Here is a 22,765-nt window from a genome sequence, read left to right as displayed (position 1 = left end):
TTGTCAGTACCTAGGTACCTATGTGAATGATACCTCATTTCGCTGTTGTGCCGGGAAATGCCCCGCTGGTCCATGTCAAGTCGACGAAGAGGTACGATATCTTCCATTCCTCCTCGACCTTTCGAAATGACCAGTAATAATAACCCCCGGTGGAGAATGTCTGGCCGATGTCTGCTGCATGAAGTCCCGCTGACGACTTCCAGGCCGAACGGCCGTGCGCCACAGTGCGGGATTCGAACTTGACGCTGTGGTTTGACGACAAGTGCTAAAAGTAACTGTCAACTGCTGTTCAACGTGCCAGAAATAGACATAACCCACAGACATGCGGTGAAGTTGCAAGACTGGTAACAAAAGCCAGTCTCCCAGTCCTGTATTGCCATAATGTTTTCCGTGAGGGAAAACCACCTCAGCATTTTTGCTGAAGAGACTTTCTAGAGTCTTGCGCATGTGGGTTTTAACCATACTAGCATCGACTCCGTAATTGTAGTCACTGATGAGGTCCTCTATGGTTGTTCGGTCGTACAGGTAGGCTTGCCGTTCTTCCGCATTTGCCGGCTTCTGCTCTATGAAGGTCGAATTGCTATAATTCATGGGGTGATCAAGCGCAGTAAGAGCCCTGGCAATGCCTCCTTGGGCTTCTGTGGAGCTACCGGGGCCAGCCATCATAGGAAAGCAAAGGAATCCGCAGGATTCAGTCGAATAGAGGTTGAGCCTCAAAGAAGGGAGGGGGGTTTGCTTATGTTAAACTTTTGACCGCTCGCAGCGATCGGTCAGCCATTTATATAGATGCTACCAAGGTTTGCGAGGCTTCTTGGCATGCATGCACCTCCCTGATACTCACCATTCGGTTACACAATTTTTGCGTTGATCATGTGAGGGGCTAGAGTTGTTCAAATTGCGTAAAGGGGGTAGTCGAGTTTTGGAAGCCCGGATACCAGCAGCAAGGCGGAGTATTGTGTGGGTTCCCCAGCGGACCTCCGCAAAAAGCCTAATGCTTCGATGTATGAGACTCGCTGGATTCAAGAACCCCTTATTTCCAACATTTTACCGGGTGATTGGAAGCTGGCCAGCACGAACACTAGCTGCTAACGTGTTCAATTATCTTAGATTCCGGATAGGAGAAGGAACTGTTCCACTCACTTTCAACTCTCTCTCTTTGCGGATATCAAACAACTAGGTGACAATATGATAAGCCACCTAACTCACAGGCACTGCACATGTGCGCCAAAGAGGGCAGCCTCAAAGAGAACGACTAAATTCACGCTTTCAACCAGATTCTGCTGCATGTTTGTGCCTCACATTCTATTAAGTCTTTTGTTGTTGCATTCTCGTAGAAATACCGCGTAACGTCACCTATCATGGATACGTGGTTGGTCATCAGCTACGCGACTACCAGTTGACATACTCCAACCAAACCAGGGTAGGATAACCGTGACGTCCTATGGGACAGCCTCTTATAGGATACCCTCCCTTGGGACATTCTCCGTTCTATAGATGAACCCCCTACAGAAAGCCAGTACATAGACAATATTTGAATCACAAGGACTTTGCTAGGTATGATGTACTGGCATTTTCTGCAGGCGTGGCTGTGGTATGGCAATAGTAAATGCGATACTGCTCTTTGATGGTCGAAAATATGGGAATGTCGGGCGTGCGGTCTTTGACAGTGAATTGACAGAATCACTGTGTAGACTAGGTACCTACCTAGGTACTTAAGTAGATACACTACTAGAAAGTGCCGGCATGCTTCTCGGCTTGTGCGCAAGTGCTTCCCCACAAATACGGTCCGTACACTACCCCGGGGCCGTTCTCTTGGCAAAGGTGTAGTGAGCCCATGGGGTATCTGCATCGTGAGATTGCTTGTTGCAAAATGTAGCAAGGCAACAAGGGTAGGTAGGTATACGCCTGGCGCTATTGTGGGAGACAGGGTTCTCCGCCATCTGAGTGGTGCCCACAGCAGGTGGGCCTAGTTATCCCCTGCACCCAGCTATGCCGTCGCCCGAACCATGCACACAGGCACCCAAGGCACAACACCTCGGCTCTTGAAGGGCCGGGGCACGACGCCTGGTGTGTGCTGTTGTGAGGCTTGACGAATTCCTAAGGGGGAGACGGGGTGCTGTACCAATTTCTCCGCTCGATAAATTGGCGCTAACACCCAAGATGTCTATGACCGCCAGGGTGGTTGCCGCCCACCAATGACCGACAATAGACTCACGACAAGCTTGGCGTACAGTACGCCCCTGCTTGTAATGCCATGCCTGCAGCTCGTCGCGTTACCCGCCACGCCTCAATGAAAGCCCGAACCTGTGGAGATCACATTCTACGCGCACCAGTTGAAGATCAGGGCGCAGCCAGGGTCCCGAGTAAATACGCTGGAATACAAGAGACGAGATGGTATATAAGATCTATTGAGAACATCAAGTTGAGTATTGACACGAGATGTGGATGGCAGCCCTGCTCGTTAATAAGCGACCAAACGTCGAACCCGTGGGAAAATGGTGTACCTGAAGCAGGCTCTCGCCGCTGCGAGCTTCATCACTTCCTCAGTTGCTGTCGATGTTCGAGTTCAGGCATCTGGAGGTAATTCCACCGTCAAATTTGGACATCCGTACGGATACGGTTTTCTGCATGAGGTGAGTTACTTGAGCAACTGCTGTTGACTTACCATGGCTGACCCGGACTCAAGGATATCAACAACTCGTAAGCCGGCCACAGATCCCGTCTTTCATGTTTTGGAAACTCTAGAACGCAACTCCTTGGAATCCGCAGCAGGACTAACGTCACCATAGCGGCGATGGCGGTATATACGCAGAGCTCATCCAGTAAGCAATACACCCTGACCCCTACACGTACAGACATGTCCGCTTCCAAGGTTCTGAGCGTACGTACGCAACAGAGACTTCACGGTCTACAGGTTTTGAGACAGGCTATGGGCATCGCGGCTCACTCCTCGCCTTGTTGCTAGTAGCTGACTCCGAATGCTGTAGGAACCGAGCGTTTCAGTACAGCCCTAATTACCCCGTGTCAACGGCACATTATTTCCCTGTCAATGGGGCCAATTTCAGCATCGAGTTCCTCGATGACCCTCTTTCAGAGGCTTTGCCTGCATCACTAAGAGTCTCGGCTGGAAGCAATAGCACCGGAAAGATTGGCTTCAAGAATGAAGGGTTTTGGGGCATGGCTGTCAGCCGGCAAAAGTACACAGGATCCTTCTGGGTTAAGGGCGCTTACAATGGGTCCTTCACTGCATCGCTGCAGTCCAATCTGACCGATGATGTTTTCGGCTCCGTCGAGGTCGCGTCCAAGTCCGTCGAGGGCGGGTGGACAGAACATGGGTTCGAGATCGTCCCCGAATTTGACGCTCCGAGCAGCAACAACACCTTTTCGGTCACCTTTGACGTGGATGCAGTTCAAGGCGACGCGCTGCACTTCAATCTCATCAGCCTCTTCCCGCCCACGTACAAGGATAGGAAGAATGGGTTGAGAGTTGATATCGCACAAGCTCTCGCCGACTTGAACCCTGTAAGTCCCTCGCCTGCGACATTCTTGTTCTCTACTAACCACCAAAAGACTAAACTGCGCTTTCCTGGGGGTAATATGATGGAGGGAAACACAAATAAGACTTACTGGGACTGGAAAGACTCTATCGGCCCTTTGAAGGACCGCCCTGGTTTCCCGGGCGTATGGGGATACCAACAGACCCACGGTCTTGGTCTCCTAGAGTACCTCGAATGGGCAGAGGACATGGGTCTTCAGATTGGTGAGTCTTTGAACGCGTCGAATATGCTGCAGGAGTGAATTATTTGGCTGATATGATAGTTAGTGCTTGGCGTCTTCGCGGGCCTCTCTCTTAACGGGGATGTAACGCCTCAACAGGATCTTCAGCCTTTTATCGACGATGCTCTCAACGAGATCGAGTTCGTCCGCGGACCAGCAGACTCGACCTGGGGCGCACGCCGTGCTGAGCTCGGCCACCCTGAGCCCTTTGAGCTCAACTATGTGGAGGTGGGCAACGAGGACTGGCTGGCTGGCTATCCCTCCGGCTGGGACTCGTACAAAGAGTACCGATTCCAGATGTTCTTCGACGCTATCACAGCTGCGTACCCAGAGATACAGGTCATTGCCTCTAGCGCCAGTAGCGACCCAGCACCGGAAGGCGAGACCACTGGGCCAAACCTCAGCGACGGGCTCGATTTCTCCAAGACTCCCGGTGCTATTGGCGACTACCACCCATACCGCGAGCCGGACGAGCTCGTGTTCGAATTTGACCGCTTCGACAACGACATCGGCCACATCATTGGAGAGGTAGCTGCTACGCATGTTAACGGGGCTACTCCTCCTCGCTGGGAGGGCGCACTGTATAAATACCCGTGGTGGATCGGGGCGGTAGGCGAGGCCATCTCACTCATCGGTTACGAGCGCAACTCGGACCGTATCCCCGGCACATTCTATGCCCCTGTCTTGAAAAACGAGAACAGGTTCCAGTGGCCCATCACGCTGCTCCAGTACACCGCGGACCCGAAGCAGACGACTCGCGCCGTCACGTGGTACTGCTGGAGTCTCTTCGCCCACCACCCTATCAGCGACACGCTTCCCACGACGAGCAACTCGAGCTACGGCCCATTGTACTGTCAGTATCACTTTTCACCTTTTACGGACCCCCGTCTTTCATGTTTTGGAATGTTCTAGAATACAACACTTTAGGACCCGTAGCAGGACTAACTTCACCACTAGGGGGCGCCGGCACTGACTCGGCCAGGGATGGCGCGTTCGTCTGGAAGGGAGCAGTTTACAACACCACAGATGGCGCTGATGTCCCCGTGTCTGTGCAGTTTGAGGGCGTCGAGGCGGGCACCAAGGCATCGCTGACCGTTCTGACGAACAGTGTCGGCGATCCTTTTGCCTACAATGATCCTCGCACGGGTGTTAACATTGTCAACACGACCATGCAGGAGGTGACTTCAGGCCCCAATGGAGCCTTTGAGTTCAGCCTTCCGCAACTGAGTGTTGCCGTGCTTGACACAGACCTGACTGCAATGCCGAGTGGCAGCGGCCAGTAGTTATGCAATGTGTCAACCAGGCCAGAGCGAAGTAAATAGACAGACATTTGAACTACACGAATCTGATTCTCTCATCTAAAAAGAATACCTGGCCGGCCTGTGGACTCTTGACTGAATACCTAGGTACTTAAGTAAGTTCACTGGCGCCAAGTCCGTGGATCAGTACCTAGGTACATAGGTATTTTAGGTACCCAGGTACCATGGCCAGGCGGTACCTAATGTTAGCACTAAGAGCAGGAAGACAAGCTACCTACTAAGTACTTAAGTAGGTACCTAGGTACTGAAGTTTGGCGTGTTAGAGAGAGAAACGTGTGAATGCACACAACTGAGGCTATTACTGCCTTGATGACTTATTTCCATTCCTGCCGTTGTATAATTGCAGGCAGAGGACATAGATACCATAAGAAGCAATATTTTCATAATGTGTAGATTTGATTCAGAGAGTTCATTTGGTCTCAACATGCGGTGAGGGTCCCAGTATAGTTTCCCAGGGTTGTGTCTCGAACAATCAGGCTGTCTGTTAACCATCTTCTGGATGGCTTTGCGAGCGTAATGACCGACCAAATGACTCTCCTTGTCTCTTGCATGTAGACATACATCCATGGATGGAGCTTTCCCAGATCCTCAAATCAATCCAAGCTTTGGCCAGGCTACAGAGCATCACTGAGACTTCCATCGCTCTCCCCTGGCTCAACTTTATCCTAGTATTGACTGGTGAAATCAATCTGAAGCGACGAGGCTCATTTTGATCATGTTGTCCACACTATTTCCTTGATAATAGTTGATTTCCACATGCCCAAATCCCCCTGACCCCTTACATGGCCAAGAAAAGCAGAGCCATACTCCCCAAGCCAAAGACCACGGCCCAAACCACGGGGTGTGGCGCTGCATCTGAGGGCGATGCCCCAATAGAACCGCCCGGGCGAGTCGTATCTGTCGAGACACTGGGCGCTGTGACCGTGGCTGTACACACGATCGCCTCGGTCGTGTCCGTTGGTGGATACCAGCTGGCAAAAGCGGGCTGGAAGTCGTGGGAGAAGCCCTCAGGCTCGCAAACGGTGCCGTGAGCGGTGTTGAGCACAATGCTCCACCGGCCCGAGGCGCATCGCTGGAAGGAAGTGACCATGCAATTCCATTCACCCTCGAGCTCAGGGCAAGGCGACCCGACTTCCATTGTGTCACCGCGAATGACGAGGGGCGCGGTGTCGGTGTCGTTTGTCGATCTTTGACTGAGAAGAGATGCTTCTTGGGAATTGAGAAAGAGTGTTGTGGTTGTTGCAGACAGGCCGATCGCGGCGGACACGATGGTGTTGGACAGAAGGAGGAGGAACCTCATGGTAGGAAAGACAGAAGTATTGATGTCGTGAGGAATCGATTCAGTCGTTAGATCCTAATTGACTGCTTGGTTGATCGTCAGCAGGAGCTGTGCTGAGGTAGTTGTTGCAAGTGCATCTGAAATGTGAGAAAATGGCCCCCAGTCTTGCTTGTGACCGTGTTTACAAGCCTGCAGGGGGGGGGGGGCACACAAACTTTAATCTCCTGTATTGCTCAGATGAAATGATTGTTTGCGGGCTCGGTACCCGTGTACTACCTCCACAAGCCGGTCGGGTGCAAGCCCAGTCTTCCCTACTTGTATTTCTTGAGAGTGTAGTAGGAAGCCTGCTCTCGACGGGTCACCCAGTCCGACCAAGAAGGCCTTTGGAGCATTTGTCTCAAGTACTTCTAGGGAGATGCCTCTACCTGGTCCACTGCCGGCTTGCAGAGACAGAAACTGGCCACCTGGCTGGTGTGCCAGAATCAGGCATTGTTTATCATTACCGGGGCCTATGCCTGCCAACCTCCAGCGGGCTGTGTAGACTAAATGGTGAGTAGGAGGTGACAATCGGCCTCCACGCTACGTTCTTAGAGATTTCCAACTGAACAACTTCTGGTCAGATCAGCTATTACAATGGTGCAACCGCCCACTATTGAGATGAGGCGACAACGTGCTGATAGATATAATCACGGCCTGATCTTACTTAATTTTCTCACCAAGGTAGTCTTGTACGTATCATATAATTGCGCCTTGAGCTTGTGCATTTTTCAGGTCTCTAGAGACTGCTTGTGACTTGGCGCTTCTTCCATCTAACCTCGCTTCTGGAGCAGGCAATGCTCCCCCCATTTCCTTTGGTAATTTTCCGGAATCCAGCTCCAGCTGGGAATCCAAATCATCCTGGGTATGAGCGCGGTGTTCCCAGCATCCAAGAAAGGGATGCACTTAACTATTTCCCAATTCACTGTGTCGGCGATATAGTCGGGCTCGTTAGGCGGCAAGCCCAGCCCCTTCTCCGTGTTTACGGGGTAGTGAGTGTCCACCAGGAACTTGCATTGTGCGATGTCGATGTATTTTCCCGGGTCCTCTTTGTTCTGGTCGTTCATGCCGCTGGGGAGCACGTAGGTGCCGGTGAAGCCTTCCAGTAGACTGCTCCTCTGGAACTGCCCTGGAAGCAGGCCACGGAACTCAGATTGTACAAACTTGGCCTGCATATCTCTGGGCAAGAAGAATGAAGACGGAAACCGGTACCATTCCTTTCCGAAGCACACAGAGTCGCCCCGGCCACCAAGCAGCCCAGCGTCTCCCCCGCGAGTACCGGCACCAAGCGGGTCGTACAGTGACAGAGGTGCACCGTATGCTGAGTAAATGCCGATTACTCGGAGGAGGTACAAAGATAACACCAGCAAGAACGGGACGACAACAGTCAAGACGAGCCTGACGGATGCCGGAACTTTACCAATCACTGTGTTCTTGCTGACATGGCCGGCCGCAGTGAGGATGATGTGGGCTGACACTGCTGCGTTGAGGGCCAGAAAAGGGTAGGCAGGGTACATGAAACGCTCTTCTTTGTGGGGCTGCAGCGTAAAAATAGTGAACCACAGGTAGAAGGGCGAGAGGAATACAATGGCCCGCAGGGATGAAGAAAAGGCGCGACCACTGGGAGCGACGATCTTCTGCAGTAGAAAGAGTGGCAATGCGACCAGAGCCAGAACAAACCATAAGTTGAAGTTCAGCGCCAGATTCTTGAAATAGAACGTCCATGGCTCGGTGCCGTATAGTTCGGGGCCACCGCCTTTGGAGAAGACATTGTACTTGACAATATTCCATGAGACGACGATGCCCCACACTCGGTAGAAGTAGGAGTTGACCAGCGAATCGACCGCCTAGACCTGTCAGTTCGTTGTCGGCCAATTGTTTCAAAGGACACTCACCAGGATACCAACAGCAGCAAGGACACCTCTTGTGACTCGTCGTACTGCAAAGAGGAACTGGTCAAGGTTGCCGAGGGCCGTTATGGCGAGGAGAGCCTCTTCGAGAAGGAAGGGGGTGGCAAGAGCCATGGCGAATGGCCAGCCGATGATGCCACCAGCGGCGAACCAGGCTATACCAGCAGCGGTCTTGAATCCTCCCGCCCAGTCCATGAAGGCTGCAGCTCCCAACATGCCCGTGTACATTGTGAAGCTTGAGGGCAGGTATGCTGTGCTTGCATGAAAGTTCCCAGGGCTAAGAACCATAGCCAGGACAAAGAAGACACCGATCCGTGGATGCACGGTGAGGCTGACCACACGATAGAGCAAAGTCTGACACAGCGCACAAGCCAAGGCGAGCGTATAGCGGATGAGGTAGAAGCCCCCAAGCTATTCAGACAGCATCAGCGTGGGTTGCACACACGATCGTCCGGACGGGACGTGCGGGATAGCTTCACCTTTGTAGCTTGTGGGAGCAGTTGGCGCATGCCTGCAACCACTGCGTGAGGGAGTACGTAGAGCCAATCCCGGATGCCATAGGCAGGTGACCATTCCCATGTCTGCAGGCCGTAACCATGGGTTAGGTAGTGGGTGGGTTCTAAAAAGTTGAACGTCTCATCACAGTCCTGGATCGGGTTGAACAAGGCCGAGATCAAATTGGCCGCCAAGAACATGTAAAATGCATATATGGGCTCTAGCGCGAAGAGACTTGGTTTTCTGAAGGAGCCGTCAGCACCTGCGCGCCAAACCGCACTGCTAAGGCCACCTAGGCCGAAGCTTTACCCATTGGAGCCTACATTTTTCGAGCGTGTGAAGCTTCAGGATGGACAAACTCCCTTGACTGGGCCGTCTTGGGAGGCATCTTGGCTTGTGTGTGTGAAAACGAGTGAGATCGCGACCAAGGTACAACGTGGGGCCGGAAATGGTGTTGAGAGAGGTTGAGTTGAATCTGAGGTATTGAGACGAGAGCTCTGGACGGACGTGCCCGCCTGTGGTATGGTACCTGTCAAGGACCCACTCACCCAACGGCTGGCCGCTACATTTACTAGCCCCAGCAGACGTCACCTCACATCCTAGTAATTTCCATCCCACCTCGCCTTATCGATAGCGACCCAGAAAAAAGATAACCGAAAAGTTCGAGATTAGGATTAGTTTTCCGTCCAACCTTCCCACTCCCAGCTTTTCGTCCCTGTTTACTTTCTCTGCTGAAGCATTCCCCAAGTTTTGTGTGAGCCTTTGGATACGATATTTTATGGAAGTGTTATTGAGCCGCAAAGGCGAGGCCCATACATTTTGGATACTGCTATCCCACACCTCGTGACCCGACAGGTCTACCTACCACACCCCGTTACCCCGTTACCCTGCCACATTCGATAGGGTTGACTCCGCCATGGACCATTCTTTCAACATACCCGGCCTGGGCGAGCTTCAGACCGAAGCGACGCCGGCAGCAGCGAATCTCGACCCCGAAAAGCCAAGCGCCACCACGAGCACCCAGGCAGACACCGACACAGCAATGACAGATGGCCCCAGGCCAGGCCCACAAGAGGAAAACAAAGTTGTCCCGAGGGCATATAATCACATGGAAGATGTGGTAGCACAAGAGGATGGGCAAGCTTTACAAAGGGTGGACACTGTTATGGGTGGCTCCGAGCCAACGTCGCTCCAGTCGAACAGCATTCGGGAAGAGACTGCCGTGACGGCGCAACATGATGAACAACCAGAAGACCAAGCCTCTATCGAGCCAAAATCCGATGCAAACAAAGGACAAACAACAGCTGGTCCAGAGAAAATGGAAGAGCGTGGAAATACCTCTACTGAGAAGCATCAGAGCCAGTCGGCCGAAAAGGAAGACGAGTCACCCAGTGTCACGCATGCACTCGAAGCTGCGCTTGATGGTCTGCTTGGCCCAGTATCAAAGAGCGAAGAGGAGCAAGCTGGTGAAGACAAGCTCTCTCCCGAGGCCCACATCAACGGTCAAGCTGAGTTGACAGAGACGGCGCCAGTTGAAGGAGTGGTTGATGCGAACCCCGAGTGGGAAGTTGATTCCTCGCCCTACGAATCCTCAAGCTCCGACAGTAGCTCTGACGATGACGATGACGAGTCCGACGTGGATGAGTCTAAGCTGCTGGGTGTCGAGGAGACGGCACGGTTGCTGATGGAGGCCGACGGTGGGAGTGATGATGAGATGGACGGTACAAGGGCTGCGAAGCAGGCTGCCGGGGTGCGCACTAAGAACGAGCTCCCGGACGAGCCTGAGCCGACACCCCATATCAATCTCAGTCCAGAAGACATCATCGCACCCCTGGGAGTTGTACAGCACATCGTTGAAGGCACCCAAGCCGTCATCGAGGCGCTCCAAGTGGGGGCTGCCGTCACGGTGTTGGACCGCGGCTCTGTCCTCTGTAAAGAGGATCGCCACGTTCTTGGAGTCATTCACGACACAATTGCGACTGTGCATAAACCCATGTATATCCTCAGATTCCGATCAGAGGAGGAAGCGAAGGCGGCTGGCTTGGAGCGAGGCACCCAGGTGTGGTATTCCAAGTCGCACGCAAACTTTGTTTTCCCCTCGCAGCTCAGGCAGGAAAAGGGATCCGACGCAAGCAACCTGCATGACGAGGAGGTTGGCCCAGACGAGATGGAGTACTCAGACGACGAGCAAGAACAAGCCCACAAGAGAGAGAAGAAGAACAAGAAGCGTGGCGGCAAGGGCAAAGCGAACAAGGGCGATGACCGTGGCTCGCAGCCACCTTCTGCCATGGGCGATTCGAATCTTAATTATGGCGAGGACGATGACGGCACATATCACAAGCTGCCACGTCCCTCGAACTTCGGTATGGGGCTTCCCCCTCCGCCGCCCCCTGGCGTGCCGGCTTTCCCGGCCATGAACGGCGGTACCAGGGGTGGCCAGAACGGCGGGCGGCGTGGAGACTCGAGGGGTCGCGGTCGAGGAAGGGGCTTCCAAGGGCGCGGCCGAGGTGGCGGCCAAGGACACAATGGCCGTCCACAGCATCCAACACAACCGCAAGCTCAAAACCCTCACCAACCGCCACCTCCGTTCCCGGTGATCCCACCTCCTGCACCAGGCCAGTGGCCGTTCCCAGTACCACCGCTGCCCCAGTTCGGAGGTGCACCCGGATCCTCTACTAGTCCTGGCGCCCCAGCTCCCAATTACCCGATGCCCAGCTGGAGTCCAGCCCAGGGCAACCCGTTCCCCTTTCCTCCCGTCCCCCCGCCAAGCTGGTCAACACCACAACAGCAGCGACCAGCGCAGCAGACAAGTTACCTGCCACCAGCTGGAGGGTACAGCGTGCCTGGGCAGTACCCGCCCAACAATGGCCCAAGCCCTCCCGCTCCGGCGCAAAATTACCAGTATCCCAACTACTACGGCGCACAGGCTCAGAACAATCAGCAACAGCGCTGGGGATAGAATGCCCAGCAGTTGAAGCAGATCAGACTCTTGCTCGCTGCATACAACGTTTTGGAAGAAGGTCACGGCGAGAGCCGACCTCTTGGCCCTGTGGACACGGACCTGGATCCAACCGACTCAAGATCCTAGCAGAGACTGGGGTGGCCATGTCCTTACCAGCGATGGCCAGTGAAAGTTTCAAAGTCGAAATATTTCAGTCACCCAGCCAGATTTCATTTCACCAGGCTGGGTGGGTCTGAAATATTTTGTGGGTACCTCAGATCTAGTGGGTCTGTCATATAAAATTGAGGTAGTTTGCTAGCAACTGGCATCTTTACTTATACGGTCTGCTAGTATAAAGTGCTGGTGGGTAGCTGGTAAGAAAACTGGTGGAAGGGGCAGAATGCTTGACCGCCTGCCACTTTGAGTATAGTGATTACCCAATTGGGGTTAGCGGACTTTTCAAGAAATTTCACTGGAGGGTGTGAAATTGAAGTTTTTCCTTCAGAAGGGCGGGTGGGCCCGACTTTTCGCCATCGCTGGTCCTTACTGTAGAAGGACAGGGAACCCAAACGGCGGGATGTTCCCGCGATACAAGGGATGCATTTGTCTGGCGTTAGAGTTTGGAAAAAAAAAAGATGTTTGACACTGATACCAGTGTCTGGATAGTAGCGACGGGCCGCGGAGGCGCCCATGATACCATACAGACAGTTGATCCTATTGCGCAGCCTGAAAAAGTAGATTGTGATTTCAAGTGGAAGAGATGAGGCCCGCCGGCTAGAAAGAGGTTACCTCAATTCTGAAACATAGCGCCGACGCTGTGACCACAAGACCTTTGAGCCACAAAGGCGGGAAGCTACATAGTACTGTGTACTGCGTAGAGAAGACGACGACGAGGGGACTGCCCAACGGTGGCTCGACGCGCTGGCTGGGTTTATGACACGGCTCTTCCGGGGGACCCGCCCTGTCACGCTGGCGGGGACCCGTCATTGTTACTCCGTACTAGGTAGTACTGTGGTGTATTGTATGTACACCAGATTTCACGCAGCAAGATTGTGGACTAGACCGGGGTGCCGAGGTCAGACCCCACAGTCAGTGCGGTGCAAAATCCCCGTGTGGGCCGTGGGAATCGAGATAAAGATTGCTTCATTTGCAGGCGGCTCGTCACTTATCGCATGACTGGAATCAAGACGGGCTCATCGGCATGAGCGCGATGGCGTTGTCATGAGGTGTGGGGGGGGGGGATGACGACGAGGAGATTTCCGCGCAAGGTTTCCGCGCAAGCAGGGCGGAATTGTGCTGATCTCACCACCAGATAGGCTGGCCGAGCTGCCGGGGCGGGGATGGCGAGACTGTCTGCTGATGATGAGGATCGTCTGGCCCCCAACGTCTTCTCGGGTCTAGTGGCAGGACTGCAGGACTGCAGGACTGATGAGACAGCAGAGGATGGCGAGCAGGATACCCACGCAGCCCACGCTGGACAAGGCTGAGGCCGGTCGGGACTAACAAGCACAGGCCTGAAGACAAGAGCATTGTTGTCATCACCGCGCAGATTATTCCACTACGCACAGAGTTCGGATACGACAGCAGTAGCACGTACACAGCAATAAAAGAGGCATTTTCCGAAGTCAATTCGGGCAGTGGGCAGGTTGTCGACCTGAAGATTGCGAGGGTGTGATTGTCGTCCACAAAGAGGAATCCACTCGGGAGATCACTGTTTAAGTTTCACCAACGGACAAAACACTGCCAGGTGCCAGGTTCCAGGTGCGGTCATAGTAGACAGCGGGAGAGAAAAAGAAACGGCAGAGGCCAGAGACCAGACGAACTGGCGATCAGGCCAAGAGCGAGGGCCCAGGGTGCAGACGAGGAGCCGGCCTGCAGCATCCAAAAATTACCCCAGCCTGCCAATCAAAGCCCGAGGCAGGATGCGGCCCCTGCTGCAAACAAATTTCGCTTGGGGCAAGCTGCATGACTGGGGTGGACTGCCTGGCCAATGGGCATCGAGGCGTACCTGGAGGGTGGGGATGGACCGCAGGGACATGGGGGTGGACTGGCAGACTGGAAGGAGCTTGGCGCCTACGGTAATAAGGGCCCCGAGTGCAGAGGCCCGGCCCTGGGTTCTGGTTCAGGGTCGATCCGTTGGCCTGTGCCGCTCCGCCAGTTCTGCCCAGTGCCCCGTGCCCCGTGCCCACGCCTGCCACGCAGCCCACGTTTGTTTGTTCGAGCGAGTCGAGCTCCCCTCGTCTGCCAAAATGTCCCATCTGATCGCCAGAGGAGAGGTCGATCACTGCTTGCCATGCCAATGACGCCTCCCGGGACAAGGTTTGGGGAAGCTGCTGAGGACTGTCGTTTCCTGGGTCCGTTTCCTGGTCGCTAAAGCCGCCCTGCCGCCCTCTTTTTTGCCATATGCCGTGCCCCCCGCAGACGACGCTGTCAGCAAGCTGCATGCTGGGATGCGAGGTTATTGTTCTCTCGGGACCCCAGCTGGCAGTTGCCCAGGTCTCCCAGGTCCCCGTTGCCCGAGGAATCTTGCCTGCTCGCCACGCCTGCTTGCGTGTGTGTGTGTGTGCTTCGTGTGGTCCCCAACCCAACCTGCCGACCCTGACCGGCCCACATCTCTGCTCCCGAGGTGCGCCCCCTCCTGCCCTCCTCTCCATCCAACAGGCCCCAGCCCAGCCCAGCCCAGCACAGGACCGGCCCAACCAGACAGAGCCTGCAGGTGCGGCTGCAGCTGCAGGTGGATATCGCACATCCATATGCACACACCCATGCCCATGCTCACCTCACCAACACTCATGCTAAGTACACACGCTACCGGGCACAGCCTCTCTCTGCCTCTCACTCCTTCCTTCCTCCCGTCTCTCTTTTTAGGACCGCCTCTGCATCTTGACCACTCCTTCTCAGCGGCGCCTCACCCTTCGCACCCCACCGTCGCAAAGCTGGCGTGAGGAAGACTTGACTGTCTTCGTTCCTTCATTTGGCATACCTCCCATTGCGCGCAGAGGCTGCTTCCGACTTGGCCAAGTCTCTCGCGGACCCCAAAGCTCAGGCTGCTTGTCATTCTTTTCTGTCTGTCAGTCAAAGTCGATAATCAATAATCCTGCCCGCCTCCACTCGGATCTCGTCACCCACCTGTGACCTCGACTGCTTCCATACCTGTGCAAGATAATTTCTCTCCCGCCCATTCCTCCGCACAAGTTCCACACGACGCCCCCGTCACCAGACAGTCATTACATTTACTAGGCCAGACGCACGCAGATTACGCAACGGTTTAATGTGTCACGGAAGAGCAACCAGGCGACATTGATGAGATAGGTTGTGACGGGTTCGGATCTGCAAAGTACTAATCAACATGTCTGTCAAAAGAAGTCATGTCCACCGACGAGGACTGGGCGATGTCGCGGACGTCGTCCCTGGCTCTGAATGGATCCAGGACAAAGCCATGGGCAATGATGAGGGTGCCTTGCCGACCTTTCGCAAGCAGCGGCGGGTAGTCACAATTTACGAGACCAAGACAGATGGCTGGGACGGCGTCGGCCTCCTGACAACTCTCGAGCGTGCGACCGTCACCCAGACAGTAACGGCAACTGACCGAGATGATCCAACTCCCACTCCGAGGGTTTCCATGGGCGCGCCCGCTCTCAAGGGCACCCCCATAAGCAGCGACGTTGCCAGCAGCACCAGCCTCAGTCCGGGTAATGACGACCACACATCATCGACACTTCCCCCGGCCATCATGGCCTCCACAGTGGCATCCGACACCGCTACAGACCCACTAGCGCTGGCCACCGCAGCCTCAAGCTCCTCCAGCTCCAGGTCGCACACGGCTGCGGGATCCACAGCTGCCTCGGAGGCATCAGCAACTCAGTCGGTTGGTTCTGGTTCTGGTTCAGGTTCAAGTTCAGGTTCAAGCAACTCAGCGGCTAAGGCGGGCATTGCAATCGGCGTCCTGGCTGGTATCTTTGTTATCCTTGGCCTGGTGTATTTTGTCGTCGCCAAGCGGAAGAGGCAGATGCGAGAGGAACAGCGTCTGGCTGATGACGAGAAACTCAATGGCAATCCATTCGGGGACCATGCTCGTGCTCCCCCGACTCCCGCGAAACCACCACGCCTCAGTCTACGGCCGATGACCCAGCTGTTCCTCGCCCCGAGCACCGCGGAGAAGCGGGCAAGCAAGAGCCCTCAGCAAAACATCGCCATGGTCGCCAGCCCAACCATGAACCGGGCTCCGGGCTCCAGCGCTTGGGAACGGCCCATGACCAGTGACAGCCAGGATGCGCACAACCCGTTCGGAATCCACGCCGAGACCATCCCGGAAGAACCTGCCACGCCCAGAAACCCTGCCAGCCCCATGACGCCCATCAGCGAGGTCAGCATGATAGCCTCCCCAACATTGGCACCTGGCCTTGCCCCCGCTCCCCGAGCCTCTGCTATCACGACCGATTCTGCTGTTCTTGCTCCCATTGTCACTCACTCCCCCCCACTCTCTCCGCACCCGCCACAGCAAGGCGCACCCACCGGCGCTACTCCTGCGCCCTTGCAGATGAACCCGACTCGCCCGACCGACTCGCCCGAAGCTGCTGCCGCATCGGCGGCTGGGGTTGCTGCCGGAGCCACGGCTGCGCCTGGTCTGCAACGCAAGGAATCTGTGCGGAAAGACAATGTTCCCGCGCCCCTCGACTTGACCATAGTCCCAAAGCTGGGACCCGTGCCTCCTAGTCCGGCCGGCACTGAGTTCAGCGTGCATGAGGTCGAGTCTGGTCAGGCTCCAGAACCATCGTCTGGTGCTGCCGCGATCGCTGCTGCGGGTGGCCCCGCGGACTCGTCAGTCCACCGTGTGCAGCTCGATTTCAAGCCCACCATGGATGATGAGATGGAACTGCACATCGGACAGGTCGTGAGACTACTTCACGAGTATGATGACGGTTGGGTGAGTCAGGTTTCACAGGAAAATCGCGATCAATGCTAACGAGGAACAGGCACTCTGCATTCGTCTTGACCGATCTCAGCAAGGAGTAGTCCCCCGAACTTGTCTGTCTACCCGTCCTGTCAAGCCCCGACCGCCTCAGCAAGCAGGCCCCCGAGGGCCTCCAATCAAGCCGCAAGGTCGACCCCGAGGCCCCTCTGTGAGCAGCCAACGTGGACCCGGCCCGACCCAACAACCGGGTAACCGACCTATGGGCCCTCCTCATCCGCTCGCTCCCGGAGCTCGCGGACCTGGACCGCTGCGTCCAATGGGTCCTCCGATGGGCCCACCTGGCCGCCCGGGCCCTCCCCGCCCTATGGGACCACAAATTGGGCCTGGACCACGACCCCAGTCACCAGCAGGGCAACGACCTCAGTCACCCGCGCAGCGACCTCAGTCTCCAAGCCGACAGGGCCCACCCAGGTCTCAGTCCCCCAACGGCACGGGCAGGAGACCAAGTCCACCTGGGCCTTCTGGCATGCAGCAGGAATACCGACCAAGCTTCGATGGCCCAAGCCAGGAGCCCCCCCAAGGTCCTCCCCAGGGCCCTCCCCAGGGAGCGGTCACGAGAAAGCCAGTGCCTGGTCAGGCGTATTGAGCTAGTCACACCACTTGCATGCCGGCAAGAAAGGAAACCTCTAGGCCACCCGGCGGGCAAGAATACCATGTGCAGGCGTTATTTATGAGTTCCGGAGGCAATAGGCATTACCCACCCCGAGTTTGGTCACGACTAAAAGACTGGCGCTACGAGATGAAATCTTTGAACGACATTCATTTACTCTTCTTCTCTTCCCTTTTATACAGTTCAAGAGCCGGTCCCTTTTTTACCCACGACCTTTTGTACAAGATCATCGCAGATTACAGTCTGCCGACAATACATGGCCAACAATAGCGAGGGGCAGATGGAGCAAGCCATCCAGGCATGCTGTGGACATGCTTTTAATTTCTTGGTGGTAATTTCTTATTACTTATTCCGAACAGGCTTGGGCAGGGGCGTCGATCTTGCAGCAAGAGTAGATGCCTCGCCCAACCCTCTTAGGCAAATACCATTTGCGTGAGATTTTGGTCACATTTGTCCCCTTGCCTGCCTTTGAAGTGTGACGGCCATGTCGAGAGCACAAGACTTGTTTTCCCAAGTGCCTTGTGCTTTCACCATTATCTACGTAGTTGGAAGACGCCATACTACCTAGTCATCGTTGCCAGACGGCGGGAGATCATCACCCACTCCGGCCTCCTTCATTCTCTCCTCCCCTATGAATAAAGGCTTGCAATCCTGTAAGCAAAACAGCATTCGCGCCCACTCTGTGTCGCTCGGATTCTTCCACGCGTGCATCGTGGCACGTTGGACCATGATGTCGCCCTTACTCATGCTGCAGTATTGAGAGTCAGCCATCCAAGTAATAAAGGAGTATCTTCATGCCAACACAGTAAAGGGTAGGCCACAAGGTAGCCAGGGCATGTCTTGAAACCTGCAGCCCCTGAAGTCTTTTTTATATGGGCAACGAATGGGGGAAATTTGGCCTTCAAGGGGGTAAGAGTCGCATCTGGAAGCTGCTTACAGGTGCTCCTCGCCACTGTCCAGTACTGCGATGATGGAGCCCTCCATCACAATTCCTGCGTCTAGGCTTTGTGTCCTATGCATCATACACTCTAGGGAGTCAGAGAGGTGGTTGTTTTACAGCAATGAAGCCATGAAAAGAGCTCAGACACGGGCAGAAGGAGGAGGGAACCCTGGAGCTTCTGTGGAGGTAGGGCCAAGACGTACGGTGTACCCGGGAGAAAATTCGACATATCTCAGTACGGTGCCGCCCTTGAGCGCCAGGCCTGTGGCCTCCGGCCCCTTGGCTATGCGGGCTTCGTGGAGCTTGATGTCGGCCTCGTCATTGAGGTCGGGTGGGAACTGGGTGGTATAGAGCACCGACATGACAAGCTTATCATCGTCATACCGGACCCACTGGCGTGTGGGCGTGTTGGTCAGCCAGAACGGTGTAAGTCCCCGGGGTTGAAGTGGGAGGGCGGGGAGGATGGAGGGCGAGCGAGGAGGCTACTCTCGACATTTTGTTCGGGATACGGGCATTACCTTGACCGGTGTGGTCGACTTCACCACCGCCTTCCCCTCATCATTATGGGTTGTAACTTGGACTCGGACTCCCGGGTTTGAAGAGAGCTGGTTCTCGGTAGGAGGCCGCGTCGTCGTCGTGGAGGATGATGCCATGGCGATTTTGACGTCTATTTGATACGTGCTTACAGGTCAAGTTAGGGCTATTGAGTTGGTCTGGTGGACACTGTGAGCTTACTGCACCTGGCATATATAAGTCGAGGGCAACGGGGTGGGGTATGTAAGCCTGAGCCGAACTATGCGGGCATTCGCGAGGAGACAGACAGTTCGTTTTGCCGGACTCCGAAGCGGGCTGGGTTACACGAGAGAGGCCCTAGCTACATGCTGGCGTTGCATCCTTTGCCCCAAACATGGGCAAAGTAAAGTCGAGGCATGGCCAGCTTGCTTGGGGAACTCCGGCAGACATGGGGGCTTCGATCTGCAGGGGCCTTGTTCTAGCTAGGTACTGTATGTACATACACTTGATGCGTTACGGTGCCAGAACAAGGCACGTTGCGTCCACAGGACAGGAGAGAGCAAATTTCCTGGATTGACAGGGTAACCTTAGGCTTTTGCATCCTGTTTTCAGTGATTCTATTTAGTTGTTGATCACCTTTTATCAAAATAGCAGGAATGTACTGGAAGTCGGGGGTGCCGGCGAGGCCCGAGGGCAAGCCCGAGTCGAAACCCGACTAAGTCACTACAGCACCGGAGCCGAGTCCCCGCACCGAGTGAATCTGTCGGTATCAACTCCCGTACATCGGCTGGAACGTGCGTCAGCTTCGCCGCGGTCGCAACCTCTACAAGGACATCGTTGTCGAAGAAGACGGCGTGCAGGACGCTATTCTTGGCCGGGAGAACCAGGCACTTCCATGAGTGTGCGACAACGAAGTCGAGGACGTCCGTGTCACCGTCCGTGGTCGACATGGTGGCTCTCTTGATCCAAATAGGAACGCCAACTTCAGACAGGACAACCTCTCAACGTCACATAGGACAACCGACAACGTCAGGTAGGTCAACCTCTCAACCTCCCTCTACAGGACGCTGAAGGACGATGGTTCGTTCTTACCTTGCTGATGTCAGTGACCTTTCTTGGACGCCATCTGGGTCGAGGTTGTGGTCTGCGCTCGCCCTCAGCATCGTAGCCCTGACGAGGTCGTCCCAGGGTTCCCAGAACGTGGGGTGGAAGAACTCGGTCGTCTTGAAATAATCCTGCTGATATCCCCTCGGGCTGGACTTCGGAAACGAAGTGCCATTGTATATGGACCCAGTGGGTACAAGTTTGCCGAGAACCATGTCTCTCAACTCGGCGGGGAGGCAGGCGTATGAGACAGGCTTCCTGATAATCCATTCAGGGGTCTTTTCCTTGCAGGCTGCTCCGTCCGGTGTGCCCGGGTATCCTCGCCGTCGTCCGACCCTCAGCAAGAGTGATCCGTCTTGAAACAAGTGTGGAAGCCTGTGATTGACCGTGGGAGTTTGTTTTGACGATTCCAGGCTGTTCCCGGACCCATAGACATTTTGTTTCGTGTCTTCAACGGTGTGTTGACTGCCGACCTCGCTGTCCAATGGTGCACATCGATTTCCCAGGGTTGCTTTGGGCCGCTCAATTGGGGCCGTTTTGTCTGGGGATCTTTGATTTTGACTCATGAGGACTTGGCCAAATGTGTTCTCCAGCTCAGTTCAAGTGGTTCCTAGTTGATTTAAAGGATGTTTGATACCATGGGCATGATAATAAGAAATATCTACTAGAGAGCATGAATCCTATTTGAAGTTGCCATGATTAATCTGACAGTATCCTTAATTTGACACATATTACAGCCCGTATAAGCATGAAAGGCACATACATATGTAGGCATGTAAGGAACACAACCACTAATGGATGTCACTCTCACGTCAACTAAACAGACCTTCTCAATTTATCAAAGGTTCTACAAAGTGACTGGAAGGAAGGAGAGCTACCTCCCGAGGTTGTTAGACATAAGGACTTAGCTTGACATCGGGTTGTTAATATCATTTAGACGAATTCACTCGACTGATATGTAATGCGGCACGGATGAAGACAGGTGTCCCAAGCTCCTGCAGTCATTCTTGCCCCAAAATCTCTTTGTTCATGCCTGGCCAGGTTCACATCAATTGATCACTCACAAGAACCTGCACTCAACTACGTTGTCCAGACATTATTTAGCTATCTCTCTTCCTCACCTGCTCTGAGGACGTACCAAATTGTCGGTTGGCCCGTCAACTAGGTTGATAATCAAGCAGTGCTTGACTACTAGGAGGGAGGCGGTTGTCTGAATTTGATCTCTCAGGAGTAGCTGAATTCAGCATCTGAAGCACGGCCCAGGCTCTCAGTAGCAACATCAATCACATGTACTATTATCGTATCACTGCGACACCTTTCAACGTGATAATCCGCCGTAGCTTCCTGTGGCTAAATTGCTTCCTATCAATCTGAGGGTAGGTGATCACTCTTTTGGGCTGTCCCATACTAGGTTGGGGAAGAGATCTGGCTGCGTAGCGGACACCCGAGTAGAGTTTGTTCGTATGTACCGACGCTTAGGGAAAATTCTTGAAGTCCTGCTTAAATATTTCACTTGTTTTCCATCAATGTTTCCGTGAGGCAGTCTCGGAACATTTCACCCGTTGGGGGGGGGGGGCTTCTGACGGTCTTTTTGGAGGGAGGGGGGATACAACGGACGGATCACATCTCCCAATAATGTTTAAGAAAGAACGAGAACAGATCATGAGAGCTTCTGTCTAATCGGTGTCACTCGATTAATTCCTCGCTCCTCAAGTCCAACAGAATATCAAGAAAGGACATTCGATCACAGCAGAAGCAGCGGAGAACATGGAGGAGCCAACACAAGTCCGCCGAGGATTGCTGTCGAGGTCGGCCAACTGAGAATATAATCAAGTTCAATATCCCTGAACCTCAACAACTCACCGCTTGGTTGGGTAATCACAGGTTGGCGGTTGTGGGTATAATTACTGCTTGTATCGGCCGAGAGACCCCTGATTCCAGGGGCTGTCGTGGGTCATTTTCCGTGGCTACCACCGTGGCAGTCCCATTTTTTTTATAAAAAATCCGCATACCAGAGTATGGGAGATCGCTACTATGAATTGCATGATACCTCATATTCGATCAACTAAAGTGATCTCCAAGAGTACCTAGGTAGTGGCCGGGCTATGGCGGGGGATCGGCTCTTGTCAAGACATCCCTGGGCCCTGACATCACATCGTATCCGTAGTGCATGACCACTGCTAGGATAAGGGTGCGCCCACAACAAGGTGTACCTAGGCATACGAACATCCCGGGCCTTATGTCATGAGTGAGTGCTTCCACTGATCTTCTCTCACTGCCTAGATAATGGCCATCCCTACCCAAGTTGCAGCAACCGGGATTCAAGATCAGTCTTTTAAATTCGCATAATATGGAACTTACTCGTACTCTGTAGGCTCGGCACAGTCCTGCCGGAAAGACTTACTCATTACGTGTAAACTGCTAGCGCTGTCCACGTACAGCACACCGCAGCTCCCTTCCAGAAGAAAAAGGAGAAAAAGGAGATTCTGGGACTGACTTTCCGAACAAGCCGAATGATGCTTGGTGACATGACGTGCGTCGATGGAGGCTCAGACGACGCTTCTGCGGCCACCTCACAAGTCTGAATCAGCTCAGCAAAGCGGGGATCTAGAACTACTGATTGATCATGGCCGCGCCTTGCCTGTAATCGACCTCAGCCCTGTATTGGTCGCGGGGAACAAGTTCAACGGGCGGCTCTTATTCTTCACTCATAACTTTGAAGCGGGCGGGCCATCTTGCATTGGCCTGCGGGAATATTTAGAGTTTTGGAAAGGGGCAGTCTCCTCTATTCATCACAGACCCATTGAAGCCAAAAGTGGAGAGCCGGGCTGCAGGTTCGTCCCATCAGCCACTGCGATCGGGGCCC

At 54.3% G+C, this 22,765-nt stretch overlaps 5 protein-coding genes across 5 annotated transcripts; 2 read left to right on the top strand and 3 right to left on the bottom strand.

The window, feature by feature from the left end:
• Positions 1 to 5,874: 5,874 nt before the first annotated feature.
• On the bottom strand, positions 5,875 to 6,396 carry KVR01_002957 (uncharacterized protein; the record flags this gene model as incomplete). The annotated part of the gene is made up of 1 exon (XM_044784814.1): positions 5,875 to 6,396. The coding sequence occupies one exon, from the start codon at positions 6,394 to 6,396 to the stop codon at positions 5,875 to 5,877; it is 522 nt and encodes a 173-aa protein (XP_044647972.1).
• A 700-nt stretch (positions 6,397 to 7,096) lies between these two features.
• KVR01_002287 (dolichyl-P-Man:Man(6)GlcNAc(2)-PP-dolichol alpha-1,2-mannosyltransferase) lies at positions 7,097 to 9,283 on the bottom strand. Its single transcript, XM_044789977.1, has 4 exons — positions 9,140 to 9,283; positions 8,801 to 9,059; positions 8,307 to 8,732; positions 7,097 to 8,258 (listed from the first exon to the last, which is right to left on the bottom strand). Exons 1-4 carry the CDS (start codon positions 9,202 to 9,204, stop codon positions 7,185 to 7,187), a joined length of 1,824 nt encoding a protein of 607 aa, XP_044647302.1. The 5' UTR covers positions 9,205 to 9,283; the 3' UTR covers positions 7,097 to 7,184.
• Positions 9,284 to 9,519: 236 nt separating this feature from the next.
• Positions 9,520 to 12,464, top strand: KVR01_003003 (uncharacterized protein). Its single transcript, XM_044790599.1, has one exon. The coding sequence runs from the start codon at positions 9,733 to 9,735 to the stop codon at positions 11,773 to 11,775; it is 2,043 nt and encodes a 680-aa protein (XP_044648018.1). The 5' UTR covers positions 9,520 to 9,732; the 3' UTR covers positions 11,776 to 12,464.
• A 1,455-nt stretch (positions 12,465 to 13,919) lies between these two features.
• Positions 13,920 to 17,788, top strand: KVR01_002612 (uncharacterized protein). Its single transcript, XM_044785465.1, has 2 exons — positions 13,920 to 16,684; positions 16,734 to 17,788. The coding sequence occupies exons 1-2, from the start codon at positions 15,107 to 15,109 to the stop codon at positions 17,316 to 17,318; spliced, it is 2,163 nt and encodes a 720-aa protein (XP_044647627.1). The 5' UTR covers positions 13,920 to 15,106; the 3' UTR covers positions 17,319 to 17,788.
• KVR01_003100 (uncharacterized protein) lies at positions 17,766 to 19,192 on the bottom strand. The gene is made up of 5 exons (XM_044783369.1): positions 19,018 to 19,192; positions 18,801 to 18,963; positions 18,486 to 18,674; positions 18,280 to 18,368; positions 17,766 to 18,090 (listed from the first exon to the last, which is right to left on the bottom strand). The coding sequence occupies exons 2-5, from the start codon at positions 18,933 to 18,935 to the stop codon at positions 17,907 to 17,909; spliced, it is 597 nt and encodes a 198-aa protein (XP_044648115.1). The 5' UTR covers positions 18,936 to 18,963; positions 19,018 to 19,192; the 3' UTR covers positions 17,766 to 17,906.
• Between the last annotated feature and the right edge of the window lie 3,573 nt (positions 19,193 to 22,765).

This window comes from Diaporthe batatas, assembly GCF_019321695.1.
Source record: "Diaporthe batatas strain CRI 302-4 chromosome Unknown Contig00003, whole genome shotgun sequence".
Lineage (NCBI taxonomy): Eukaryota > Fungi > Ascomycota > Sordariomycetes > Diaporthales > Diaporthaceae > Diaporthe > Diaporthe batatas.
Note: the sequence above shows the minus strand (reverse complement) of the source record. Positions and strands in the feature narration are given on the sequence as shown.